This window comes from Propithecus coquereli, unplaced genomic scaffold (assembly GCF_000956105.1).
Source record: "Propithecus coquereli isolate 6110/MARCELLA unplaced genomic scaffold, Pcoq_1.0 Scaffold120, whole genome shotgun sequence".
NCBI lineage: Eukaryota > Metazoa > Chordata > Mammalia > Primates > Indriidae > Propithecus > Propithecus coquereli.
In genome coordinates, this window is record NW_012136081.1 from 3727967 (window position 1) to 3752627 (window position 24661).

Genomic DNA, 24661 nt, shown 5'->3' on the forward strand with positions numbered 1-24661 from the left:
TTCAGAGAGGCCACAGCAGGCCCCTCGCAGACTCTCCTCTCCCTCTGCAGGGGAAAGGCCTCAGGCACAAGGGCAATGTTTTGTGTGATCCGAGCTCTGGCCCAGGAGACTGAACCCTGGAAGCTCAGACAGTCACCTGCAGGTTACCGAGCAAATCAGAATGAATTTCACGAATGGCCCTGGACTGATTTTGAGACCAGCAATGTGCAGAGTTCAGTCTGTCCCTTTCCAAAATTCTAAAAGCAGATGGCATCGAAGGCAGTGATCATCATTTTGTGTTTCCATGGTGGCTGGCAGGAGTCACAAATCCAATGGCTCCTCTGGCAGGGAAGCTGCCATCAGGGCCGGGGGAGGCTGCCATGTGGGAGTGGGAGGCCCACGTCCCTGGGTGTCAGGTTTTCTGGTTTTTTTCAATGGAAACTGAAATTCTGGACTTTTTATGTAAAGGTCTCATACTCTTTGAATGGTGACAGCTAAGTTAGAGTTGATTGAGGCTCAATGTGGGCAGGATTTGGCCCTTGGCAATCTCAGGTTTACCCAGGTGGGGACTGAGGGAAACATCCTGGCATGTGTGTGGATGGTTGGAGGCATCGGTTTTCAGAGGAGGCCAGGTGGCATTTCTGGGGCTGGTCGGAGCATCATTTCCTTCCTGCCGTTTGCTGCAGTCTGCTGGGGGAGGCAGCTCTCTTAGGAGGGCATGGGATGGAAACCTGCCCGCAGGGCTGGCATGAAGGCAGCGCTGCTAACCAGGAGCTTAGTTGGAATGGCAGCTTCTGCAGAAAGGATGGACCAAGACACTTACGGTAGGAAATGCGAGGGGAGAGCACACCCCAAGAAAACACCCCCAGGCGGCTGGTCGGCATGAACAAGGCAGTACCCGCTTTTTCATTGCAGTCTCCTCAACACCTGCCCAGAACAGGGCAGCTGGTCCTGGCCCATCGCAAAGCAGGGCTGCGTCCTCGCCTCTCCACCATGGCCTTGTGCGGGACTGACCCTTGGGGGTCTGGGGGACAGGCACTTGGAGGCTCTTTGCTGCCATGTCATCTTGCCAAAGCCTCTGCACTGGCCTCATGGCATCTGAGCCTAGGCAGCCGCCCCCCGCCACCCTGTTGGTGCTACCTCATCTGTTTTGTGCCCTGGGAATGCCACCGTAGTTCCTGCTCTCACCGCGTCTCCCATCTCCGCCACACCACTGTCCCTAGCACTGATTCATCCCCACCCCCAGCTGCCCTCCCCAGCCCAGAGTGGTCCATCGTCCTACCCCTAACTCCTCACCCTCTCCTGCTGCCTCGGCCACCACAGGGCCATCTTGCTGTCCTATGCTCATGCCTGCCCATTCTTCCTGGGGACTCCGCCCAGAGCGCTTCCCCGGAGGAGCCAGGCCCCACAGGTGCTGCTCCCTCTCCCGCTCTCCTCTTTCTCAGCTCTGTCTTCTCGGTGGCACTTAGCACACCCGAGGTTACATTTGTTCACTTCCTGTTTGTCATGACTCCAGATGAAAACATACTTTCCCCAGAGCAGGGACAGATTGGCATTTAGTGGGTGCTGAGAACAAAAATATTGGTTGGATGAGTGAATGAATGAATTTCTGAGTGAGCCACTGCTCTGCTGTGCTGGTCGGAGGGAGCAGAGAGAACGCAGCCTGATGGCAGGGGGCAGCCAGGGTCCAGCGAGCTGAGGTCTGGCTGACTTGGGCCGTGTTCTTCTGTCCTCAGAGAACTCTCAATGCTCTTCCTCCATCGGGCTTCTTCACTTCCTTAAATTCATCTGCTTTCCTGATGACACTCTGAGAAAATCAGTGAAAGGGAGAGCCCCCAGGAGTCCCTTCGCAATGACTGCCGCTGCCACCTTGAACTAGGTGGGCTTGGTCCTCCCCCGAGACGGCATTTTTGGGGCAGTGTAAGGGGACCAAGGGTGTCTGTAGAACCAGACCGGTCTGGGGTGAACAGGGACAAGCTGTCCCACAGCGGTGGGGGCTGCCCCTGCCTGGGCTTCTCGGAGCTCTGCAGCCATCTCGGTGGTGACCAGACCAGCACACCCTGTGCCCAGCCTCAGGACGGGGAGCCGGGCTTGGCTGCACAGGTGCGAGATCGCGAGAGTTCACCAAGCAGCACATTTGCGCTTTGTTATCTTTTCTGTTTACTGGAGTTTTAAAGTTTTTTAAACAATCCACCCCAGAAATGATGGCTGGGGATCGCCGAGGGGCATGGACCCAGGGCTCCTTACCTGCTGACAGTCAAGGTGGTTTTCTGTTAAAGATGGTGCGCGCAGTCACTGGGAACTTCACCGTCCCATCGAGTGCGTCCTCCCTGCTGCCAACCAGAGACGGCATGTGCTGGGCACAGGTGCCCCCGGGCCGGCGCTCACACCAGAAGCTGCAGGGATAAAGGTGCCAGAGCCCACCTGTCGGGCTCAGTTCAGTGGACAGGGCCAGGGCACTTCCACAGCAACATTTAAGGACCACGCCCAGGTTGTGCGCCTCCTAGCCAGGGCCAAACACCCGCCCAGTCCCCGCCTTCCTCCCGGGCGTGGTGTGGGCAGTGAGCAGAGGATGGTCTGCTGCCGAGCTTCACTTGGGCCGGTAAGAAGAGCACGCGGCAGAGGGCCAGCCCCTGCCTGTGGGATGCCACCTCGAGTCTGTTTCTGCATCGGGCATGTTTGCCACAGTGGGGACAACAGGGCAAGGGAGGTAGCAGACTCTGAAAGGGGCCACAAGTTCCTGAACTGCCGGGCAGAGGCCCTGGTGTGGCAGCTGTCCAGGCACCTTGTCGAGCCAGGCTTTTGTGCTTTCTCAGGCCTCCAGGTGGGAGAGAAGGGAGGGAGCGCAGGGAGGAGACAGGCCGTGTCGCTGTGACGTGTGTTCCCAAGATATGGAGAAGCAATTCAGTGCCATGTTTCCTCTTCACCGTGAAAGTGGAAAGATACAGTGCTGCAGCCTCACCCTGGGAACCTCTTGGCAGGGAGTTGGGGCCGTGAAAATCACTGCAGACCGGCATAAGTGAGCGCCTAAGAGTGCTCGGGTTAAGTAAGGGCTGGTCCCTGCACCCTAGCAGCTGCAGAGCTCTCGGTGGAAACCACCGTGGGCCAGAGGAAGGGCCAGGCTGAAGGAAGCTTTGCCTCCCCAGCCATGGTGGCATTTGTTCTGGTTCCTTGAAAGCACCGTTGCTTCCAAAAAGACTGGTCTCATGACACCTCCCTGCATTTGGCCTCTTTTTAGGAGACCACACTTCTGTCTGCCTTGGGTGGGTGCCACGTTGCCTTTCTCTCCCGTTGGCCCTCACTGACGCCCCCGCTTCCTGTCTTCCCACAGGTTAACAATGAGAATGTCGTCAAAGTTGGCCACAGGCAGGTGGTGAATATGATCCGCCAGGGAGGGAATCACCTTGTCCTTAAGGTGGTCACGGTGACCAGGAATCTGGACCCGGACGACACTGCCAGGAAGAAAGGTACGCGCCCTGCCTGGGTGGGAAGGGCAGCTGTGGGGCAGTGGGCCTTCGCTCTAGCTGAGCCTACCCACCTGGGAGCCTGAGCGAAGGGCCAAGGCTGGAATTTGACTCAGGGCTCACAGGCTGCCAGAACCATCTCTGCCCCCTCTGTCACCAGCAGGCACATGCAGATAGCCGGACAGTGTCCCTTCTGCTGTGCTTCCCACTCGTCCCCTCCCCACCCTCCTCTGGCCCAGGCCTGCTGGCAAGAGGGCAGGCCCTCAGTGCCCGTCCTCCTCCATCCTGACTGCACCTGCACAGTGCCTGGTCACTGCAGCCCAAATGGAGCCTGCAGGGACACCTGCCACGTGACCTGCCAACAAAGGGGTGTCTACCTGGCCTCCCCGCAGAAAACTGCAGGCTCGAGGGCCAGGTTGGGCTGGAGGCAAAGGCGGGAGGGGGGTTGTGCTGCAGCCAGGCTCTCACGCCTGTCTCCATCTGCCATCAAGCTCCCCCGCCTCCAAAGCGAGCGCCGACCACAGCCCTCACCCTGCGCTCCAAGTCCATGACCTCGGAGCTAGAGGAGCTCGGTAAGAGTCGCCCGCCCAGCCTGCACGTGACCCCCTGCCTGCTTGCCCCCAGCAACGGTGTCACCGAATGCCCTGCATGCCCAACTGCCCTACGCTTGGCCTCTCCATCGGGAGCCTTGTGGGGTGTGGTTCTGCCTTTCCTCTTTTCTGTTTATCTAACATTGTTTTGTTTTGCATTTTTGGGCCTCTCACTAGTGGATAAAGGTAAGCAGCTCCCCCTGCCACCTGGGGCACCCCAACTGACACCAGCCTCGGGGCCTATGCAAGCTCCCCCTGTGGCCACTCGGGGCTCAGACCAGAAGGCCCCAGCCCCAGGGACCTGGCACAATGGTAGGCTTGGCACTGCCCGCCAGGCTTAGGGAGCTCCCAGCACCGTCTTAAAAGGTGTGCAAGGAACAGAGAGAGGCTCTGGCTCTTAGTCATCGTAGCCCAGGCTACAAGATGGGGACTATTAGCCATGGTGGCTGTTAAAAAGAGGGATGACTTTGGGGCTGGCTGCGTGAGCCTCCCAGATGCTGTTAAATGCCGTATCAGGGAGTCGCCGTGGAGCACAGGAACACCTCTGGGAAGAGGATGGTTCTGAAGCAGAGGTGGCAAGAGTCGGGGGGAGGAGATGCCCGCCCCACTGAACGCAGGGATAAGGGCTAGTGAAGGCAGCCCACATGGGCACAGAAACACCCCCAAGCTCAGGGAGTTGGTGGGGTTCCTTCCTCCTTGCTGTCCTGGACAAGGGGTCTAGCATACACTGTGGGTGATGTGGTGGACCATGGTTCCCTGGCCCAGGGCACTGAGGCTGGCTGGGCCACCTCTCCCAGCTTCTGGGGCTAGAATCTGAGCATCAGCACAAGGTCTTGGTCTTCTAGAAAAGAGGAGCCCTGCTATAGTCCCCCCACCAAGTTCTTTCTGGTCCCTGCCTTGACCTCATCTTGTTCAAATACGACCCCAGTTTCCACATGCCCTTCTCTAAAAGGAGATGGCAAGTGTCAGGCTCACTCTTCCCAGAGGGCTGTCATGGGGCTCCCTAAGAGGGATGAGCCAACAGCTCCTCTTTATAAGGGGGGGGCTCCAGCTCAGCCATGTAGGGTGTCCTCAGCCCCACGTCCCTCTGCAGCAGGCACACCTCAGGAGAGTCCCTTCTCCTCCGCCAGGCAGGCTTACAAGCAGGGCACAGGGGAAGGAGCCACTGGGGCCCAGGCTGCTGGAGACAGCACAGCCCCCGCCCCCATGCCGGCCCCCGCGCGGGTGTCGGGGTGCCATCCACTGGCTCACGGCGCTCCTTTCTGTTTGCAAGCCTCGGTGCGGAGGAAGAAGGGTAAGGGAGGAGCAAATGTCCGTCCAGTCCCCTGCCCGTTACCCCTGTGGAACAGAAACCCCCTGTGTGACTGCTACGTGGAGTCTGTAGTGTGCTGCAAGCCCTGTGTTGTCGCCTGCGTTTCCCCAGCCCTGGAACGCATCCCGTTTCCGTCTGCTTTGCTCCTGTTTGTGATTCCTCCCTACGCATCCTGTTTCTTCCCTGAGCTGTGTCCACATCATCACGACCATGAAACCTGCAGGGACCGCTGTTCAGGCACAGCGGGGCCCGCCTCGGGCAGGTGGCCTCTGAGGCCTTGTGGGGGATGAGGCCACATGGGAGTCCCTGGCTGCAGTCCTGACCCCGTGGGCAGAGGCTGCCTCCCTTGAGCACCCAGAAAGCCCCTACTCCCCAACAGGCCACCCCACAGCAAGAAAAAGCGTGCCTTGCGCTAGGGAGAGAAGGGGGCCACACCTCTCCCACTGTCCCCCATGTGGGGCTGTTGCTCCCCTGGCTGCTAGAGACAGATACCCCAACAATTAAAGAAGCACTCCCAACTCAAGACTGCTTTGCCCAAGGAGTGGGAGGGAACCCTAGCACGGGGCCTTAGGCATGTCTTCGCTCTATCCCAAACGCTGACGTGGGCGATGGGTGCTGGGCTTCCTAGGCGCCGTCGCTTCATGGAGGATGTGGTAGATGCCAGGGCAGAGAACGCCCTTCTCTCTGAGGGTCACGGGATTACATTCCTGTAGGAACGTCCCTTCAATCCAAGGTCAAACCCAGCTCACCAGAACAGTCTCTCTGTTCATCAGACCTTCCTGAAGACGACACCCCACCATGGGCTCCCACTGTAACAGAGCCGGCTGAGAAGAGTCTATTGTCAGGGAGAACAACTCAGGGCTGGCCCAGCCTCCGTGGGCACCTATGGCCTGCTTGGACCCCAGCCGCATCCACTCCACCCTCCCCAGCCAGCAGCACCTCTGGCAGATCAGAGAACAGATGCCATGGTCTGCACAGCCAGGCGGAATCCACCAGAGGACAGGCAAGAATCGCAGAGAGTGGAGACCCACATTCCATTTGAACAGCAGAGAAAACTGGCTACAAATTTGTGATTAGATGCGCACAGCCAGTCCCCACTCCCATGGGATCGCACCTGGAAAGTGTGGCGCACAGGAGCTGTGCAGTGTGCGCTCTGGCTCAGACTCTTGAGCAGTTCCATCATATTCCAGAAGGCCTGCCATGGGACAAGTCAGGCCACTATGGTTGAAAAGCGTCCTCCCAGAACCTGCGAATGAGACTTTATTCGGAATAGGTCTTTGCAGATGTAACCAAGGTGAGGTCACACTGGGTTAGGGCGGGACCTCCCTCAAAGGAGGAAGGATCAAGCCAAGGAACACCAAGGATTGCTAGCCACCACCAGGAGCTGCAGAGGCAGGAAGGACCCTCGCCTAGATCCTTCAGAGATGCCTCGACCTTGGACCTCCAGCCTCGAGAATGTGAGAGGATAAATTTCTGTTGTTTTAAGCCACCCAGTTTGTCATCACTGGTTTTGGCAGCCCCAGGAAATTAACATAATAGTGAAACAGCTCAAATCCCCGCTCTACCCCTGCCCTAAGCTACACTCTGATTAGCAAGCCCGAGTTTTCATTTCTGTCTCTAAAACCCCTTTATTTAGTCTTCAAGTATTTATGAGTGCCTGCCCTAGTCCCCAGACACCATGCCGGGCTTATAGGCCCCAGGTGAGCGAGCCCCTGTGCTGCCTGTGGGTGCACCCTGGCCTGGGACAGCTGTCGGGGCGCAGGCAGGCCCTAGGCATGTGGGGTGACTATGGCCTCCCTGCCTGCACCCAGACCTCATCCCTTGCAGGCCAGGACAGTCCACCAGCATCCAGATGTACCCTTCCCACTCCTTCACTGCCTGTTTGGAAGATTAAGCCAACAGGCCCGCCAGCTGGCGACAGCCGCTGCTTCTAACACATGTGGCTTCTGTCCTCTAACATCTGGTGCTGTGTATGTTCTTGTTTTCCTTTTGGAAATGGTGTGGCAGAGGAAATCCTGCATTGCACTCTCACCTGAGACAGGGCCTGGTCTTTGCTCCAGAGGTGAGCAAAACCACAGGTTCAAGTGCACACCAGCGGAGGGAGCAGCAGCACTAACAGGTCCCCGCACATCTCGGCTGATATGAAGTGTTCCATGGATCTGATTACCGGAAAGCTGAAGGGCTTGAGCGGCTCAGTTCTGGTCTCGCTGGGCATTTCTGGAGGGTCTGGTCTGGACTGCTCTCCCCAGGACGGTTCTGAGGAGTGGCTCGGGGAACAGCTGGGCACCCTGCTCTCGACTGGGGCCTGGCTCCCGGGCTCGCCCTGCATGTGGCCACGTGCAAAGGCACTGACAGGACACTGGACCTAGAGTCACTTCAGTGGGATCCCGTTTTCTACCTGGGAAACCAGGAGACTAGTCCTGGGCCACCTTACCTCAGCACGGCCGCTGGGGTGGTTTCATGGCAGTTTGGTGACTCCCTTGTGACTTGCTGAGGGCGCAGGGCATGCTGCTTTCTGCACTCTCGGGGGGACTCTTGCTGAAGTCAGCTCACAGGCTGGGGGACTGGTGGCAGGCAGGTGACAAAGCCGCCACCTCCCCTCCCAAAGTACACTGTTCCCTTTGTCCAGAAGTTGGCAACTGATGGCTGGTTAGCATCACATCTGTCTTCTGAAGAGAACATAAGTTTGCTTAGAGAATCAAAAAACAGGATTACTGCTGGAGCGTCTCCATCAGCTCATTACTAGACTGTTTAAGATGTGACAAATGTCTAAGGATTGTTTTCAGTCACCAAGTATTTCATTTTAAGACTGCAGGAGGCTGGATTCCCTAATCCCCTTCATCCAGAGTACCTGAACAGAGACCCAATTCCTGGCTTTTACAAATCAAGTGGAATCCTGAAAAGCCTAGAGTGAGAAGCAGGAGCCGCAGTCTTATGGCTTCTCTTAAAGCCTTCACGTTCCAGTAGAGAAGATGTCAGTGACGGGACTGAGCTGAGTCAGGCCACCAGGTTCCCATTGGCCAGTGTATCCAAGAGACAAGGGCCAGGAGGGGACCGACGCAAGGATTTCCCTCTTTTCATGTGAATTGCACAAACACCACAAATTCTAACTGAAAAAGGAGCTGTGGCCCCGACCCTACCACCCCAACAAACCAAGTTGCTCTCACATGTTCTGGTTCAAAACAACATTTGTGCTGAGGGTAGAGGCAGGAGGGGGAAGGTTTAAAACAAAGACAAAGACATCCACGATCAAGGTGGCCACAGCTCCAGGGGATGTACCTTCAGTAACACGGCCCAGCCCACCCCTCTGATATGGCGACTCTGATGTGAACAGTGTCCCCTCCCCCTTCACTGCTCAGACAGCCAGACGAGGCAGATCATTCTGATGGTGACCCTAGCAATTTGCAAATAAGTGTTCTGCCGTTGCCTACCAGGGCTGGGCACCCCTGTCTGCATGACAGGCGCAAGGGTTGGGTGACCCCAATGCCAGCTACAGCTCCTACCTGGTCCTACAGTTTCCTGACTTTAAGTATGAGACCCTCAATTTTTTTCTCTGCAAAATGGGAAGAATCCCTCCCCTATAGCCAGGTTCTCAACAGTCCCACCAAGGTAAGGCACTGTTGTTACTGACCATGCTGCCTCTGCTCACCCAGGGCACCCCCCCCTTCACTGAGGCATATTTTCAGGGTGCCTGCCACACACCCTGAGATCCTAAGATTGCAGCCTGCTGTGGATAGAAGTGAACCAGCCCACCAGCTTTGGGGTTTGTTAATATAAAAGAAACAGACTAGTGCTTCTGGAAGGGCCCAGCTGGAAACTGGAGCTTCTGGAAGATTTGGCTGGTTTAAATCTTAATCACAGAAGAGCTGTTCCACCCTGGAGTCCCTCACCCCGATGTGCCTAGCCCATGGCCTTCCCTGCAGGACGTGGCCTTCTGCCTCTTACGGGTCTGGCACCTCCATCAGCATTCAAAGCTGACGACCTTCCCTCGCCCCAGCACCCCAGCCCCAGCTGCCACCTTTACCCTCTGAGCTTACAATAGAGGTCAGCTCGGGAGGGATGTCCAGGTGTTCCCAGCTCTGATGACCTCTCCCACATCTCGACAGAATCTCACGAGCCTGAGCGCTAGGACAGCCCTGGTTCACCTGCATGGCCGGGAGGGCTCCCTTCACTGTGCACAGTACCGGACAGGCTGGATTCTGCAGCTGCCCCCAGGACTTGCATCTGAGATGGCCCCGTGAGATGTCTTGTTGGGCTGCAGCTGTTCTTCCCCTAACTTGACGGCACGCCCTCCACTGGGGTCAGAAGAGGGGCCCAGGCCATCTATCGGGAGGACCTGGCAGTTCCCAGAATGGCTCACTGCAGTTGTGGGTCCCTAGTGCTGGCGGGAGATCTCACCCTCCCTTTGTTGGAGGACACCACTCTGGGGGCCACCAGCAGCCACACTTCAGCCAACAGCCACTGCCAGGGGGCCCAGCTCCTGGGAACAGACCAAGCTGGTCAGTCAGCTCACCAAAGCAGGTCACGCGAGCGTCACCTGAGCCTGAGTGAAGGGGGAGCGAGGCCCGGCTGACATAGCTGGGCTGGAGAAACCTGCACAGAAACAAATTCAGGCCCAGCCCAGACCTCTGAGGGGAAAGCTCCTTGGAGAAAGCAGAGCGCTGGGATTGTGGCAGGTGGACGTGGCATATAGCCCAGTGGTGGGGACAGGGACTCTAGCCAAGGGAAGAAGGTGGGCAGAGGCAGCTACAGCTAGCACACGCTCAGCAGGAGGCACTGGGCTGAGGGTGGGAGGTGAGGACACAGGCGACTGCGGCTGGGCTGTACCACGGCCGAGTGAAACGAGAGAGTCGGGTATTTCTTCTCACTGTGCCTGACCAGTGCCCGAAGGGGCAGATGCTTCCCACCCATAGAGGGGACAAGATGCCCCCAAGGAGGTGGCACCAGCCAAATCAAAGAATCAGGAGAGTTCGTGGGCCCAGAGTCACAGGAGAGGTGCCAGGAGGCGGGAGCAGCAGTGGGGCAGGTGAGCCTGCAAGTTGAGCGCGCAGCAGGGGAGGTGCCCGAGACGTGCCGGGCATCGCGGCTGGTAGAGCAGGACAGGGTTGGGCCTCCTTGCTCTGTGTGGCTCCTCAGCGTCCTGCTGCGAGGAAACTGCAAGAATGGTCCAGGCCTGGAGTCGGCAAACATCTTCCCAGGCCGGGCAGTAAATGTTCAGGCTTTGCAGGCCACGTGGTCTCTGTTGCACATTCTCCTTCCTTTTCTTCTCCTTTTTATAACTCTTTGAAAATGTAAAAACTGCCCTGAGGCCAAGGGCCATCCCAGAACAGGCACGAGCCAGCCCCAGGTCTAAAACAGGCCTGGCATCAGGCACCTTCACCTGGAAGTCACCACAGAAATGTTTTCTCGGGTGTCAGGCCTGCGTACGTCTCAGCTGCTCTGTGAGGCTCAGGGGCTGTGGTGGGCACCCAGCTCCACCCCCCGACTCCCAGCCCACCCCCTTCCTCTCCCTGCTCTTCCACTTGGGAGAGAGCCTCTCAGGAGGCCGGTGCTTTCGTGTTGGTGACACTGAGCAGTGCTGCGGCTCTGGAGGGCTTTGCCTGTGGGTCGGGTCCTTGTGAGAAGCCACCGTTACAAGGGGCTTCCACTGCATGTTAAACAACTCGAAGACGGGGGCCTCTCTCCCTGGGCTCTGGTTAGTTCCCTGACTCTCATGCCAGCCCCACGGCTCACGGTCTGAGCCCTTCTGATGGCATGCACTTCCCAGGGAGCCACCGCCCCCAGGAGTGGGATTAGGGTTGCCTAGGAAAAGGCCTCAGGCTTGTAGCAGAGTGTTCTCCTGGGGGGCAAGGCAAGTGCTGTGCCTCACAGGATCCAAAATGGGACGTACCCACCAGGCATCACTCTGCACTGGCTTCATGCCAACCAGTGGTATCTCAAAAGCACAGCCGGGGCTGGGTGGAGCCTTTTCCACAATGCATATGGGGTCCAGGCATGGTAACTCACACCTGTAATCCCAGCACTTTGAGAGCCTGAGACAGGAGGATCACTTGAGGTCAGGAGTTCAAGACCAGCCGGGGCAAGATATCAAGACCCTGTCTCTACAAAAAATAGAAAAATTAGTCAATTGTGGTGCTCACGCCTGTAGTCCCAGCTACTTGGGAGGCTGAGGCAGGAGGACTGCTCGAGCTCAGAAGTTTAAGGTTGCAGTGAGTTATGATGACGCCACTGCACTCTAGCCAGGGTGACAAAAGTGAGACCCTGTTTCAAAAAAAAAAAAAATTTAGCTAGGTATGGTGGCATGCGCCTATAGTCTTAGCTACTCAGAAGGCTGAGACAGGAGGATCACCTGAGCTCGGGAGTTCAAGGCTGCAGTGAACTAAGATCGTGCCACTGCACTCCAGTCTGGGCTACAGAGTGAGACCCTGCTTCTAAAAGCCAAAAAAAAAAAAAGCATACAGGGACCCAAAGACTGATTCTGCAGGCCTCCATGAACGGCGGTCCCTGCATTGTAACAGCCCTAGACAGACCCTGTGCCTGATCCCAGACATCCCAGAGATAAAGCCAGGGCATCAGATAGTTCTAGGATTTGCTTCAGTTTCCAATTTAAAAAGTAAATCTTTTTTAATTTCTAGGGATCGCTTATGACTAAGCTTTGGCTTTCTTTTTCAAAAAGAAATGGAATGTTCTATTGGGAGAAATAAATGGGGACCTCCCTGTGTAGCACATGCTCAGATTCTGGGGGCTCCCAAACACCCACACTGTCCAGGTGGCTCTGGGTATGGGGTCCTCACATCTTGGCATCTGCATTTGGTTGCAAAAGAACCATATTTCTGAGTCTTCAAAAATTCCAAAAGTTGGTTTACTGAATGCTATCAAGAATAAGTACCATTAATAAGAACAAAGTGATTCCACTAAAGAAACGACCTAGAGTTTCAGGACCCTTGGTGGGCCGAGCACTTCCGGAGGAGGAGGCCGAGTTGCTAGGGGTCTTCCACCCCCGCCTATGTCAATGTGCACCCTCCCGGAGCAAAGTCTGGGAACGAGACGATGCTCCAGTGGGACGCATGTGGCAGAGAGACACATGCACGCTCCCCACAGCGGTGCCAGTGCCCAGCTGCACGATTCGGATGCTGAGTGGTCGCTGCACTCTTCCCTTTTCCTCACTAAGCTTTGGCCTCCGCCGACTGGGGGGGTCTGCTCCAATCCCCGTGGTTATGTTGCAGATAAACCCGAAGAGATAGTCCCGGCCTCCAAGCCCTCTCGAGCTGCCGAGAACATGGCCGTGGAGTCAAGGGTGGCGACCATCAAGCAGCGGCCCACCAGCCGGTGTTTCCCGGCTGTCTCGGACATGAACGTGAGTGGCCGTGCCCCCTGGGGACGGTGGGGGTAGGGCCTGGGGGGGCTGGGAAGTGGGAGGGCTCAGCAGGAATAGAGACAGCCGTCTCAGCAGCTGAGGTTCACACTCCCTGTGCCATCCAGATGGAGCCAAATCTAAGTGGCCACAGCACGCGCACCCTGGCCCAGTGCAGACCCACAGTGGAGGGCACAGCCCACACTAGCGCCCAAGCCTCACCACTCATCTACCTGCTACCTTGGCCTCGGCTCAGTCGCTCAGCGCCCTGAGCCTCAAGGGCAGCCCCCACCACGTGCCCAGCTGAGGATCTTTGAGCTCCTGGCTGTGCTCTTCAGACAGAAGGGCCCTTGGCTCCCCGTCCACCAGAGCGCAGAAGCATCCCCATGTGGAACGGGTGCAGTGGCCCTCACAGGCGGAGGCCTCCGCACAAACACTGGGCCACATGCTCTGAGATCTGGGCGACAGCTGTACTCACAACTGTAACTACCAAGAAGGAAGTGCTTGGGCTTCAGAGCTTGCTGGGTGCACCAGGTGCCCAGCTCAGAGCAGGCGGCCCTGGCCGTTCCCCCTTCCCTCCAAGGACAAGGGCGTGGTCTCTGTTTTCCAGGCGTAGCCGTCTGTGCTGGTACCAAGTCCAGCACTACCTGTTACTATTACTTACTTATTCTTCTCTTTCAATCAATTTCAAATGGGTGCAGCATTTTGTTTAATCTAGCCTTTTCTTAAAAAAATAACACCCATAAATATCATAAATTTGATGTGAGTTTTATGTAATATGCATTAAAACAAACACAACTGTTAATGATTAAAATTAAATGCTCACCCTCACACCTCCTCCCCTCCCCTCTGGAGCTCCGCAAGGCACACCCCACACTTGGAGCTGCAGTCAGCCCTCCCCTCTGGGCCCTACCCCCTACCCTGCCACACCCACCTGCCCCACCTCAGCTCAGATGCTCCCCGACCCCTGACTAGCCTCATGGGACAGCTGCCCTTGACCCCTCAGAGGACCAGGGCCCCTTCCCTCCCGCAGCCTCAGGGCTGCAGAGCCCAGGTGAGACTGCACCTCCACGTTGGAGTCAGAAGCTTGCATACTAATGTTTCCAGTGATCTACATCTGACATTTTTCCAGAGTCACACTGGCAACCTCAGTTTTGCAGATGAAGCCGCAGCCTGGGGCAGGGAGAAAATTGGGCAGACGTTGCACAGGGAATCTGTTTCCAAGGTGGTGAAGGGATGCCTCCTCCTAGAGCAGGCAGCGGAGGGAGAAAGCTGGGGACAGCCCACCTGCTGCAGACTCGGAGCTGTGTTGCAGAGCACTCTCAAAGCTCACCCAAGCTAACCAGCACATCAGGCTCATCCACGCAGCACCCGGTACCCAGTGCACCTTCACACATGCTCTAGGGCTGGCACTATCAGCCCATTTTATAGGAGGAAAACTGAGGCTCCTGTTTTAAGGCCTTGGCTAGGTCACACGGCACGTGGGAGCTAGGGTGTGGACCTGGGTCGGAGCCCCCCTCACCCCGTGCATTGCTCTGTGCCCCTTCCTGCAGGACATCTGTTCTGGCCCCATTCTCCCAGTCTTGTCTACACAGCTAGTCTGGTGAGCGGTGTCACTGCAGAGCCTGGATCCACAGAGCAGGGTGTGCGGTCATCTAAACAGGGCCAGAGGCTGACGCCAGCAGGAGCCAATAGGAAAGGCACAGAGAGGAGCTGCAGTGACAGACCCGACCTTATCGCCCTCTGGGCTTTGTCACCATGGGTGGGGCTGGCCTGGGCAGAGTCTCACGCTGGGCTCTGGTTTGCAGTCCGTGTACGAGCGCCAAGGCATCGCTGTGATGACGCCCACCGTTCCTGGGAGCCCAAAAGGCCCGTTTCTGGGCATCCCTCGAGGTACGATGCGAAGGCAGAAATCGATAGGTAAGAAGCGTGACCCGCACCCGCAGAAGTTGCCCCTCGGCTTTCAAAAGCAGCCTCAGAGCCCCTCAGGGAGCCTGGGCCACTGGACCCACCACAGCTGCACTGGCACACCCACCCCCAGCAAGTCCCCGCCAGCCCCCCACCAGAGGGCAGGAACCTGGGTTCACCCACCAGGTAGCCATTTGAACATCGGGGTGGGGTGAAACTTCCCTACCCCCATGGATACAAACTCCAGGGTGGTTTCTTTATCCTAAAGCCAAGTCATTTGTGAGAATACCCTTGGGTGAAGGGGCCACATGCCAGGAAGGAGGGTGGAGGGTGCACGGGGTGATCTAGGCCAGCCCCAGCCCACCCTGCATGGCTCAGAGTGGGCAGGGCCAGTGGGTCCCACATCCCCAGGCCACTGCCACGTTCTGGAGGATGAGCTTAACGGACACACTTCTAAGGGTGGTTGGGTCAGGTTCTTGAATTGTAATGAAATAATGTGCTGTGTGTTGTAGAAAACTGCTTACCTTTCTTGTTAATGTCACAGTTATTTCTACTGACTCTGTTACAGGCAACGGTAAATTTGACCTTTTAAGACTGTCCCTTTGTGAGATAATCCAGCACTGTCTTTCCCATGTAAATTTTCATAGAAGCAAAGGCCCCAGCGGACGCCGATGGGCCCCTGTAAAGAGCTGTGCGGCAGCCCTGGGGACCCCAGCTCAGCCTGGACCCGCCCCGGGGTCACTGCTCTGGGTGTTCTGGAAACGCTTCCTGGCTGCTGTTTGGAGGCGTAGCTTGCGTGTTACTAGTTTGAGGTGAATGACAGTAGGCGGTAACTAAACAAGTGACAGTGCAGGTGGTGTCTGCTGTGTGTAAAGCTCACCCAGCGCCAGTGAGCTCAGGGCCCCGGCAGAGCTGCGTATGCGCCATATTGAATCCCTGGCTCTTTTACTGGTTAATAACAGTCGATTTCCTCCTGTCAGACAGCAGAATCTTTCTATCAGGTCAGTGAATCCTTACAGTTTGGAATCTGTAATTTGAATGTAACCTAATTTACTTTATAAGGTGTATTCTTAAATTATTACTCCTTGGGAACAGAACTGTCGGGCAACCAACATGTAGTGAACAGCCAATGCAGAATGCCTTTAGCAACCATCTTTGCGATGCCAAAAGATCTTCCCACAAGGAGTATGTTAAATTTGGAATACCCTTATCAAATGGAAGTTTTCATTGGAATAAGTTATTGTAGTTTGTCCTAGGAATTTTTTTTTTATTTCAAGTAATTTATTTTGAAAAACCTGCATGCCCCTGACATGAGATCCTGGTACCGTGCGTCTGTCGGTGTGTATGTGTGTGCTTCGCCCCTTCCCCTGGAGTGCCTTCTGTTAATGTTTCTGTCTTGGACTGTTGAGCAGTCTGTAAAGTCACACCCAGTCAACACACACAGACAACCCTCAGGCCACAGCCTCAGCCACAGCCTCACACGCTCAGCACCCACAGGCTTTCATCAGGGCGGCTCACGGAACCTGACTTCGGCTCTGCGCCAAGTCAGCTGAACCTGGACCCTGGTCAGTCACGGTCGTGGCAACCTGCTGCACTGTCAGCCCCTGCTCCGGAGGGTCTTAGATGGGACCAGTTCTAGAGCTTCCGTGATAACCCAGAGGGGCTCACTGAGGCCCCTCAGCTGAGGGTTTGCTTCGGATCCTGCTCCTGGCTTGAGCTGGAGTCTTTGGTTAAAGAGGAGATGTGGGCTCCCTCCCCTCAGAGGCATGTTCCAGAGCCAGTGCGACCCTTCCTCTGAGCCAGCCACGCACAGCCATCCTTCCCAGGACCCAGGGAGCTCCGACACACACAAAGCACTCAGTGTGGCCCAGAGAAGTCAGGCAACAAAACAGGTTCATGCCACCCTAGAAGATACCATCATAGTGACACACAGGGCCACCAGCGGGCAGATGGCTCTACTTATTGGTAGCAGGCCTCCCTGCAAGTCTGGGCAGGAGTAGAGCAAGCAGAGTCCTTGGCACTGCCACTATCTGTGCCACAGAACAGATGCAACAGCACCTGCACCCCTGTGCCCTTCGCCCTCATTTCAGATGGGCAGGTGACAGCCTCAGCACCCCCAGCCTAAACCTCCACCCAGGGGCCATTACCAAGCCTAAAAGAGCAGGAAGGACAGATGCCTCCTAATCTAGACGGACTCTGCCCCAACAGGAGAGCAAAAGCGCACGCACATGCAGGCCCGAGGAGGTCAGCTGCCCTCCCTCAGTAACCTCTCCCGGGTTCCTCACACAGCTCCCACCCCACACGCCCCCGGAAGAGCACCGCAGCAGCAGCAGCAGCAGCAGCGCACACTCACTGCACCCTCGTGCCTTTTCTGTTCTTTCTTTTTTTTCTGGCTCAGAATGGGCCACATAACTAACCACTTGGCATCGTGGCTTGTGCTGTGTCTCATGAACAAGCGTGCATCATCTGACTGTGTGAGTTTGTGGAGCTGTGGTATATAGCACAATCCTAGGAACTTAGCAGGGTTTTTCGATGGTTGATGATTTAAAACTGTTTTCTACTTGTAGGAATAACAGAGGAAGAGCGACAATTTCTGGCTCCTCCGATGCTGAAGTTCACTAGAAGCCTGTCCATGCCAGACACCTCCGAGGACATCCCCCCACCGCCGCAGTCTGTGCCCCCGTCTCCACCACCTCCTTCCCCCACTGCTTACAACTGCCCTAAGTCCCCAACTCCAAGAGTCTATGGGACCATTAAGCCTGCGTTCAATCAGAATTCTGCCGCCAAGGTGTCCCCAGCCACAAGGTCTGACACGGTGGCCACCATGATGCGGGAAAAGGGAATGTACTACAGGAGAGAGTTAGACCGCTACTCCCTAGACTCCGATGACCTCTACAGTCGGAACGCTGCCCCGCAGGCCACCTTCCGCAACAAGAGAGGTCAGATGCCCGAAAACCCATACTCAGAGGTGGGGAAGATCGCGAGCAAAGCCGTCTATGTCCCTGCCAAGCCCGCCCGGCGGAAGGGGATGCTGGTGAAGCAATCCAACGTAGAAGACAGCCCGGAGAAGACGTGCTCCATCCCCATCCCCACCATCATCGTGAAGGAGCCGTCCACCAGCAGCAGCGGCAAAAGCAGCCAAGGCAGCAGCATGGAGATCGACCCCCAGGCCTCGGAGCAGCCAGGCCAGCTGCGGCCCGACGACAGCCTGACCGTCAGCAGTCCCTTCGCAGCCGCCATAGCCGGGGCCGTGCGTGACCGAGAGAAGCGGCTGGAAGCCAGGAGGAACTCCCCAGCCTTCCTCTCCACAGACCTGGGGGATGAGGACGTAGGCCTGGGGCCGCCTGCCCCCAGGACACGACCCTCCAAGTTCCCCGAGGAGGGCGGGTTTGGCGACGAGGATGGCACCGAGCAGCTGTCGTCCCCAGTGCCAGGGGCAGCGCCCAGGGAGCCCGAGAACCATTTCCTGGGTGGTGGCGAGGCCAGTGCTCAGGGTGAGGCCGGCAGGCCACTGAATTCCACATCCAAAGCCACAGGGCCTGAGAGCAGCTCGGCGGCGCCCCCCAAGAGCGGCGGCGCAGCCGGCCCTGAGAATTACGTACATCCGCTCACAGGGAGGCTGCTCGGCCCTAGCTCCCCGCTGGCCCTGGCCCTCTCCGCAAGGGACCGAGCCTTGAAGGAATCCCAGCAGGGACCCAGGGGGGAGGCCCCCAGGGCTGACCTCAACAAACCTCTTTACGTTGACACCAAAATGAGGCCCAGCACAGAAACCGGCTTCCCTCCAGTCACCAGGCAGAACACCCGGGGGCCCCTGCGGCGTCAGGAGACAGAGAACAAGTATGAGACTGACCTGGGCAGGGACCGGAGAGGCGACGACAAGAAGAACATGCTCATCGACATCGTGGACACGTCCCAGCAGAAGTCGGCCGGGCTGCTGATGGTCCACACCGTGGACGCCGCCAAGTTGCACGAACCCCTGGAGGAAGAGGACGAGAAAGCAGACGTGGACATGAAGCCGGACAACTCACTGTCTGAGGTGCCAGAAGGTGTTTCCGAAACCGAAGGTGCTTTACAGATCTCCGCTGCCCCTGAGCCCGCCGCCGCGCCCGGCAGAACCATTGTGGCGGCCGGCTCCATGGAAGAGGCGGTGATTTTGCCATTCCGCATCCCTCCTCCCCCTCTGGCATCCGTGGACTTGGATGAGGATTTTATTTTTACAGAGCCATTGCCTCCTCCCCTGGAATTTGCAAATAGTTTTGATATCCCCGACGACCGCGCTGCTTCTGTCCCCGCTCTCACGGACTTGGTCAAGCAGAAAAAAAATGACACTGCTCAGTCCCCTTCATTGAACTCCAGCCAACCAACCAACTCTGCAGACAGCAAGAAGCCAGCCGGTCTTTCAAACTGTCTGCCTGCCTCATTCCTGCCACCCCCTGAGAGCTTTGATGCTGTCACCGACTCTGGGATCGAGGAGGTGGACAGCCGGAGTAGCAGCGACCACCATCTCGAGACGACCAGCACTATCTCCACAGTGTCCAGCATCTCCACCCTGTCTTCTGAGGGCGGGGAGAACGTGGACACCTGCACAGTCTATGCAGATGGGCAAGCATTTATGGTTGACAAACCCCCAGTACCTCCTAAGCCAAAAATGAAGCCCATAATTCACAAAAGCAATGCACTTTACCAAGATGCGCTCGTGGAAGAGGATGTAGATAGCTTTGTTATCCCCCCACCCGCCCCCCCACCCCCACCGGGCAGTGCCCAGCCCGGGATGGCCAAGGTTATCCAGCCAAGGACCTCTAAGTTGTGGGGCGACGTCACAGAGGTCAAAAGCCCAATTCTCTCAGGCCCAAAGGCAAATGTTATTAGTGAATTGAACTCAATCCTGCAGCAAATGAACCGAGAGAAATCGGCAAAGCCGGGGGAAGGTCTGGATTCACCAACGGGAGCCAAGTCCACCAGCCTCGCTCCAAGGTAAGTCCCGCGGTCGGCCCAGGCACACAGTGCTCTGTGTGCACACTGTCCAGGGCTGACTGGGATAGCCCTCAGGGAGCAGCCCCCAAGGACGCGAAGAGGGAATCCATAAAGCCTCTTGTGTTGGCCACATCTGTTAGCCAGTAACTGTGCTGCTTTTTCTCATGCTCCTGGACTCTGGACAGCAGAGCGATGACCACAGGCATCCCAACAGGACATGGTGCTCCCTCGTACAGACGTGTAAATGAGGTCGCACGAAGCCACCTCCACCTTGGCTTCCAAAGAGAAGCTCTGCTCTCTCCTCTGTGCCCTCCACATCTATGTCAGGACCACCTAAAAGGCCATTTAGAGCCGCGCCAAGGCCCATCCAAGCTTGGTTGCAGGAGCCACCATGCCAGCTGGGGGGGTAGGCGGGTGTCTGCATATGTGGGTTCTTCTCCCCTTCCTTCACGGGCAGGTTTGAGGGCTAGGGAGGTGCTGGGCTATGGCTTTACTGGTGAATTCAGAGTAAAATGCATTCCTCCCTGCCAGCCCCTCCTATTGCAGGGGCAGACACTGGGGAGGAAAAGCCTCCAATTGTCCCCAGTCTCCACTCAGAGCATCATGCGGGGTTTGAGTTGTTTCCATTGGAACTGGAGGAAGAATAAAGGAGGAGTCATTTCCCAGCCCAACCTGGAGGCCCCGTCTAAAGCTCTGTCTAGAACGGGCCCCTCACCTGTCTGCAGCTTCCGGGTAATTCCCACCGGAGCCCCATCTGCTCCCGAGATCGCCGGAGATGTGCGCCACTTTGCTGTTCCCCAGGTGGCAGTGTTCTGCCATCTCCCCCGCTGATGTTTGATCTCAGGTTTCATCGTTTTGACTAATGAAGTCTTTCTTCATACTCCTGCTGGGCAGGCATTTGAGTCAAACAACTAAGTCCATTAATCAGTGATATCACACTACAGTTGGGTCTTGAGATGCAGGCTGAGAGCCGCAATTTTCCCAGCTATCTTCAGTGTGGATGTAAATAAACTACTCGGATGGCTCCCATTACTCTCAGAGGAATATTGATGGGCAGCCTTGTTAGAGAAGACGTTGATGCCTTGATGCCGCTGTCTTTGAATGAGGCACCGCCACCAGCTGTGACATTCACGTAGTACCTCCAGTTGAAGAGAAATTCTTTAAAAATCCCCCATTTCTGGTAGACATATGTACATACATAGCTACAAATGTTAATGTTATACACTCAAAAGTCTCAAGGAAATCTTAAAAACCGACTAGTTTTGCCCTTTCCCAATACATAATGATATGGCTCTTTAGTCATCACATTATGTGAAAATAACAATTACCAGGACTTGACTTATCTTAGCGTTTCCCATTTTACAGCTTTCACATGTGTGAATGATCGCTATGGCGACTGTGGAGCTGGGAGGCGAGTAGTAATTAGACCCATTTTTAAGTGAGGCTAAGTGGCTTGTCCACGTGCATGGCCAGTAGGTGATGGAGCCAGGACTCAGGCTGAGGTTTTCTGACTCCTGCTTCCCCGTGTCAGCAATGTCTGCGGTAAGGACGGAGCTGGAAGGGCACGACTCTCAGGCTAGAGGAAGGAATTCACTGTTCAGGCCAGTGGGGCAGCCTGTACCGAGCCATGACCCCCTAAGCATTCGCACCTGGTGAGTGCAGGGGCCTCTTCCACAGGCCTCTCTCTCGACAGCAGTTGGATAGCTCACAACCTCTGATCACTTTCGGTCTGGACAAGCTCCCAGGGTGCTCGCAGAGTAGGATTCCAACTTGCACATGTCCCTAGGGCTTCCCTGCCCTGCATTTCTCTAGGTGATGCTGGGCAGAAAGGGGCTCAGAGCAGACATCACGGGACAGAATCCCGTTGGATTTAAGGAGAATAGCTGCATGATCACCTCCAACTGGATGGGTGCCCGGTTGCCAGGGACAGCCACTTCCCAGCCATCCTATTATTTATAATGCAGCTCACTTACAATGAGATAGATCATTAGCTGACACCTATAAAGTACTCGCCAAATGCCAGACATCATGTTCCACGGGTACCGTGGAGGCAGGGCCTGTGCCAATTCCCACCATGCAGACAAGGAAACGGAAGGTCAAAGTGGTGAGGCCCCTGGGCCAAGGGTGCTTAGTTGGAAGGCACAGAACTAGCCCTGCAACTGGGCTGGCTCGGGGTCAACTCCTGACCTCTGGCAGGAGGCAGGGATCACCTTGGAGGAAAGGGCCAACTATCTAACTGAATGTCTGCAAGGCTGAGGTTGCTGAGGGCAAGAGAGCTCTCAGGCCTTCTGACTCCCCTTGGGCTGGGCTGAGCACCATGGCTCTTTGGTGACCCTGCAGCTAATGACAGACAGGCAGCCTTAGTCACTAGGGGTCGACCGCGCTGCCAAGCTCCCAGAGGCCATGTCCGTTCCTACCTGCTACTGGCCAAGGGTTATATTCAGAGATGGATCAGGCACAGGATGGCCCTATGGATGGGGCCAGAGGATGAAAATGGAGGTCATTCACTTTCAACACTGAACTAGGCACTCTAATCCTCGCATTTTGGATCTTACGACCTCACCATGTTGAGCACCTGAGGCAAGACCACAGTGGATGTGAGCTGCAGCCATAGGACCTGCTGACAAGGACAAGCTGGAGTGACAGCACAACCACCAGTGAGCCCAGCACAGAGTCACCGAAGGCATGATGAAGCGCTCCCCCAGCCCAGAGCACCTGTCTTTCTCATGAACAAGCAGCACTCAGCTCCGTTTTTCCGACACAGATGTACCCCCAGGCACGTCTCATTTGCTGGGGCGCTGCCTTCGTTGTTAGGCCTGCTATCTGCCCGTTTGGGATTAGACAAAACCTGGTGTGCTCCCAGCCGGGGCTCACCACCCCTTTAAACACATCTGAAAATTAAGAGCTGTGAATGGCTGTGGGAAAAATGAGGCATGGAATTAGATGAAGGGAATTCCTACCGAGGAAAAAGAAATGAGTTTTTCTAGGGAAAATTGAAAGCTGGCCATGCTTTTTGAAATGACAGACAAGCAGTGGTGCAAAAGTCCATTTCCACGGGAACAAGTTTTGATTGCCCAAGAAAGGGACGGTTTTCCGAGTTGTTCCATAGCTGCTCACTCACTAAGTGGCAAAAACCTCAGCTGAACTTTACCCTTTTAAAGTGACTTTCACCCTTGGATTCTTTCTCAACAACTCTGAGGGGAGATTGTTTTCTTTTTACTTCTTGCTAGAACCCAGGACAGGATCGAGAGAAGAAGAAGAAAATGAAATGACTAGATCCTTGCTTTCTTGGGCATATTTGATTTAACTTGAGCAACAAATGTGTTTCTGCTTCTAAAAGCTCTTCCCTGAAATCAGGGATGACATGGAATTTGGAGATGTCTTGATTACAAATATGTTGTTGAAAGGAGTCTAGTCAAGTAGTTGTCTTTAGTACATAATGCCAGAGGCATCTCTTAGGCCTGGTCTAAAAACACGCTGCCAAGAATGGAGTCAGCAGTTCTGGGAAAAGCGTCCCCATGGCCACCCAGCCTGATCATCCATCCCAGGAGGTAATCTCACCTTGAAGGGAATAGGGACTCGCAAACCAGATCAGTGAAGGAAGCTGTGGTTTGGGGAAAGGGTGAGTCTCCATGAAGAGTTGGTGGACTCTCCGTCTGCAGCTGCTAGCCTGTGGGCTTCCCTGCCCCCCACCAACAGTACTGCTGGCTGGGGGGTCCCAGCACAGGATCCTGGTGCTCTGCTGCCCCTGCTCTCCCCTAGGAGCTCAGAGTCAAGAAGGTCAACCTGTAGTACCAGCGACAGCCTGGAGCTCTCACACTAGGATGGGCGTGTGAAAATATTAGCCCCAGCTGTAGTGTCCTTCACTTGCACCGTGCTTTTTACTTTTCAAAGACCTTCAGTAATCTACTGATGCACTTGATTTTCACAACCTTGGAGGTGTTGGGCATTAACTGGTGTTCTCGCCATTTTGTGCACCAAGGAGCAGAGCACTTGGATGTTTTGGTTAAAGTCATGGAGCCAGGAGCAAGCAAGTTTTCCAGGTGCAGACCTGGGAGACCACTGGACACTCAGTCCTTGGGCTTGGAGCCACAGCCCAGCCCCGTGGTGCCCTCGTTCGCTGGTTGGGGGGTCACTGAACTGCTGCTTTCTGGGGTGGAAAGGAACAAGAATACACCAACAAGGATGCCTGGGCCCTCCAAAGTGAGGCAGCGGAGTCTGTCATTAATCATTCATTCAACAAATAGTTATTGATCGCCTCTTACGTGCCAGGCACCATGCTGAGCCCAGAATTTATCACTGAACAAGGAAAACATTCCAGGTCTCTCCTTCCCTTGGGGAGCTCAAATTCTTGAGGGGAGACATGGACGATGAATAATGAACAAGATAAACCCCAATGTCACAAATGCTGCCAATGAGCTAAGAGGTGCTAACAGGGTAGAGTGACCACGTGCAGAAAGGAGCTGACATTCTTTAAGGAAGTGACATTTGAATGACCTGCAATACAAAAAGGAGCTAGCTCTGCAGAAAACCAGGCATGGGCAGCCTACGCACAGGCCTGTACTCTAGAGACGAGCAGGTACATTCCAGGGGTAAGAGCCTGAGGAACCCCAAAAAACACAGCACAGTTCACCTGGCTTATATGCTTTGACCTAAAACAAAGTAGCTACGACCCAGGGGACCTAAGCATCACTTCCCCCAGCTTAATTGAGATATAATTGACAAATACCAGACACTAATTTTACGGCAAAATAATCTGTTGTTCTTTGCCAACACATCCATGGAAAAGGTCAGCTTCACTTTCACCGTGTCTGGGGGAACAGCAGAGCAGTGAGTGTGTGCTATGGGGGTCCCCTGTGACTTCCATCAGAGGGCACAGCATATGCTGGCTCCCCCAGGGTCCCCTCTAGATTGCCAGCCTTTCTGGTGGGTCCAGAAGGGACCTTCCAAGGCATGGCTAGGCTTGGGGGAGGATAGTCCTCCCTGGAACTCTGGGTACGAGGGGCCCCTGCACGGGGTTTGGGCTGCCTGGGGGCTTGGGCCCACTCCCAGAACAGTCACTCTCAAGCCCCTGGCTTCC

At 55.8% G+C, this 24661-nt stretch overlaps 1 protein-coding gene across 1 annotated transcript in view; it reads left to right on the forward strand.

Annotated features, from left to right (window-relative positions):
• The window catches only part of SHANK2 (SH3 and multiple ankyrin repeat domains 2), a 491107-nt gene that overhangs the window by 457093 nt on the left and 9353 nt on the right, over nt 1-24661 (forward strand). Inside the window, exons 18-22 of the mRNA XM_012665629.1 lie at nt 3311-3446; nt 3935-4015; nt 12572-12702; nt 14508-14619; nt 17175-19581. Coding sequence (XP_012521083.1) covers nt 3311-3446; nt 3935-4015; nt 12572-12702; nt 14508-14619; nt 17175-19581 — 2867 coding nt within the window. The remainder of the gene's footprint in view (nt 1-3310; nt 3447-3934; nt 4016-12571; nt 12703-14507; nt 14620-17174; nt 19582-24661) is intronic.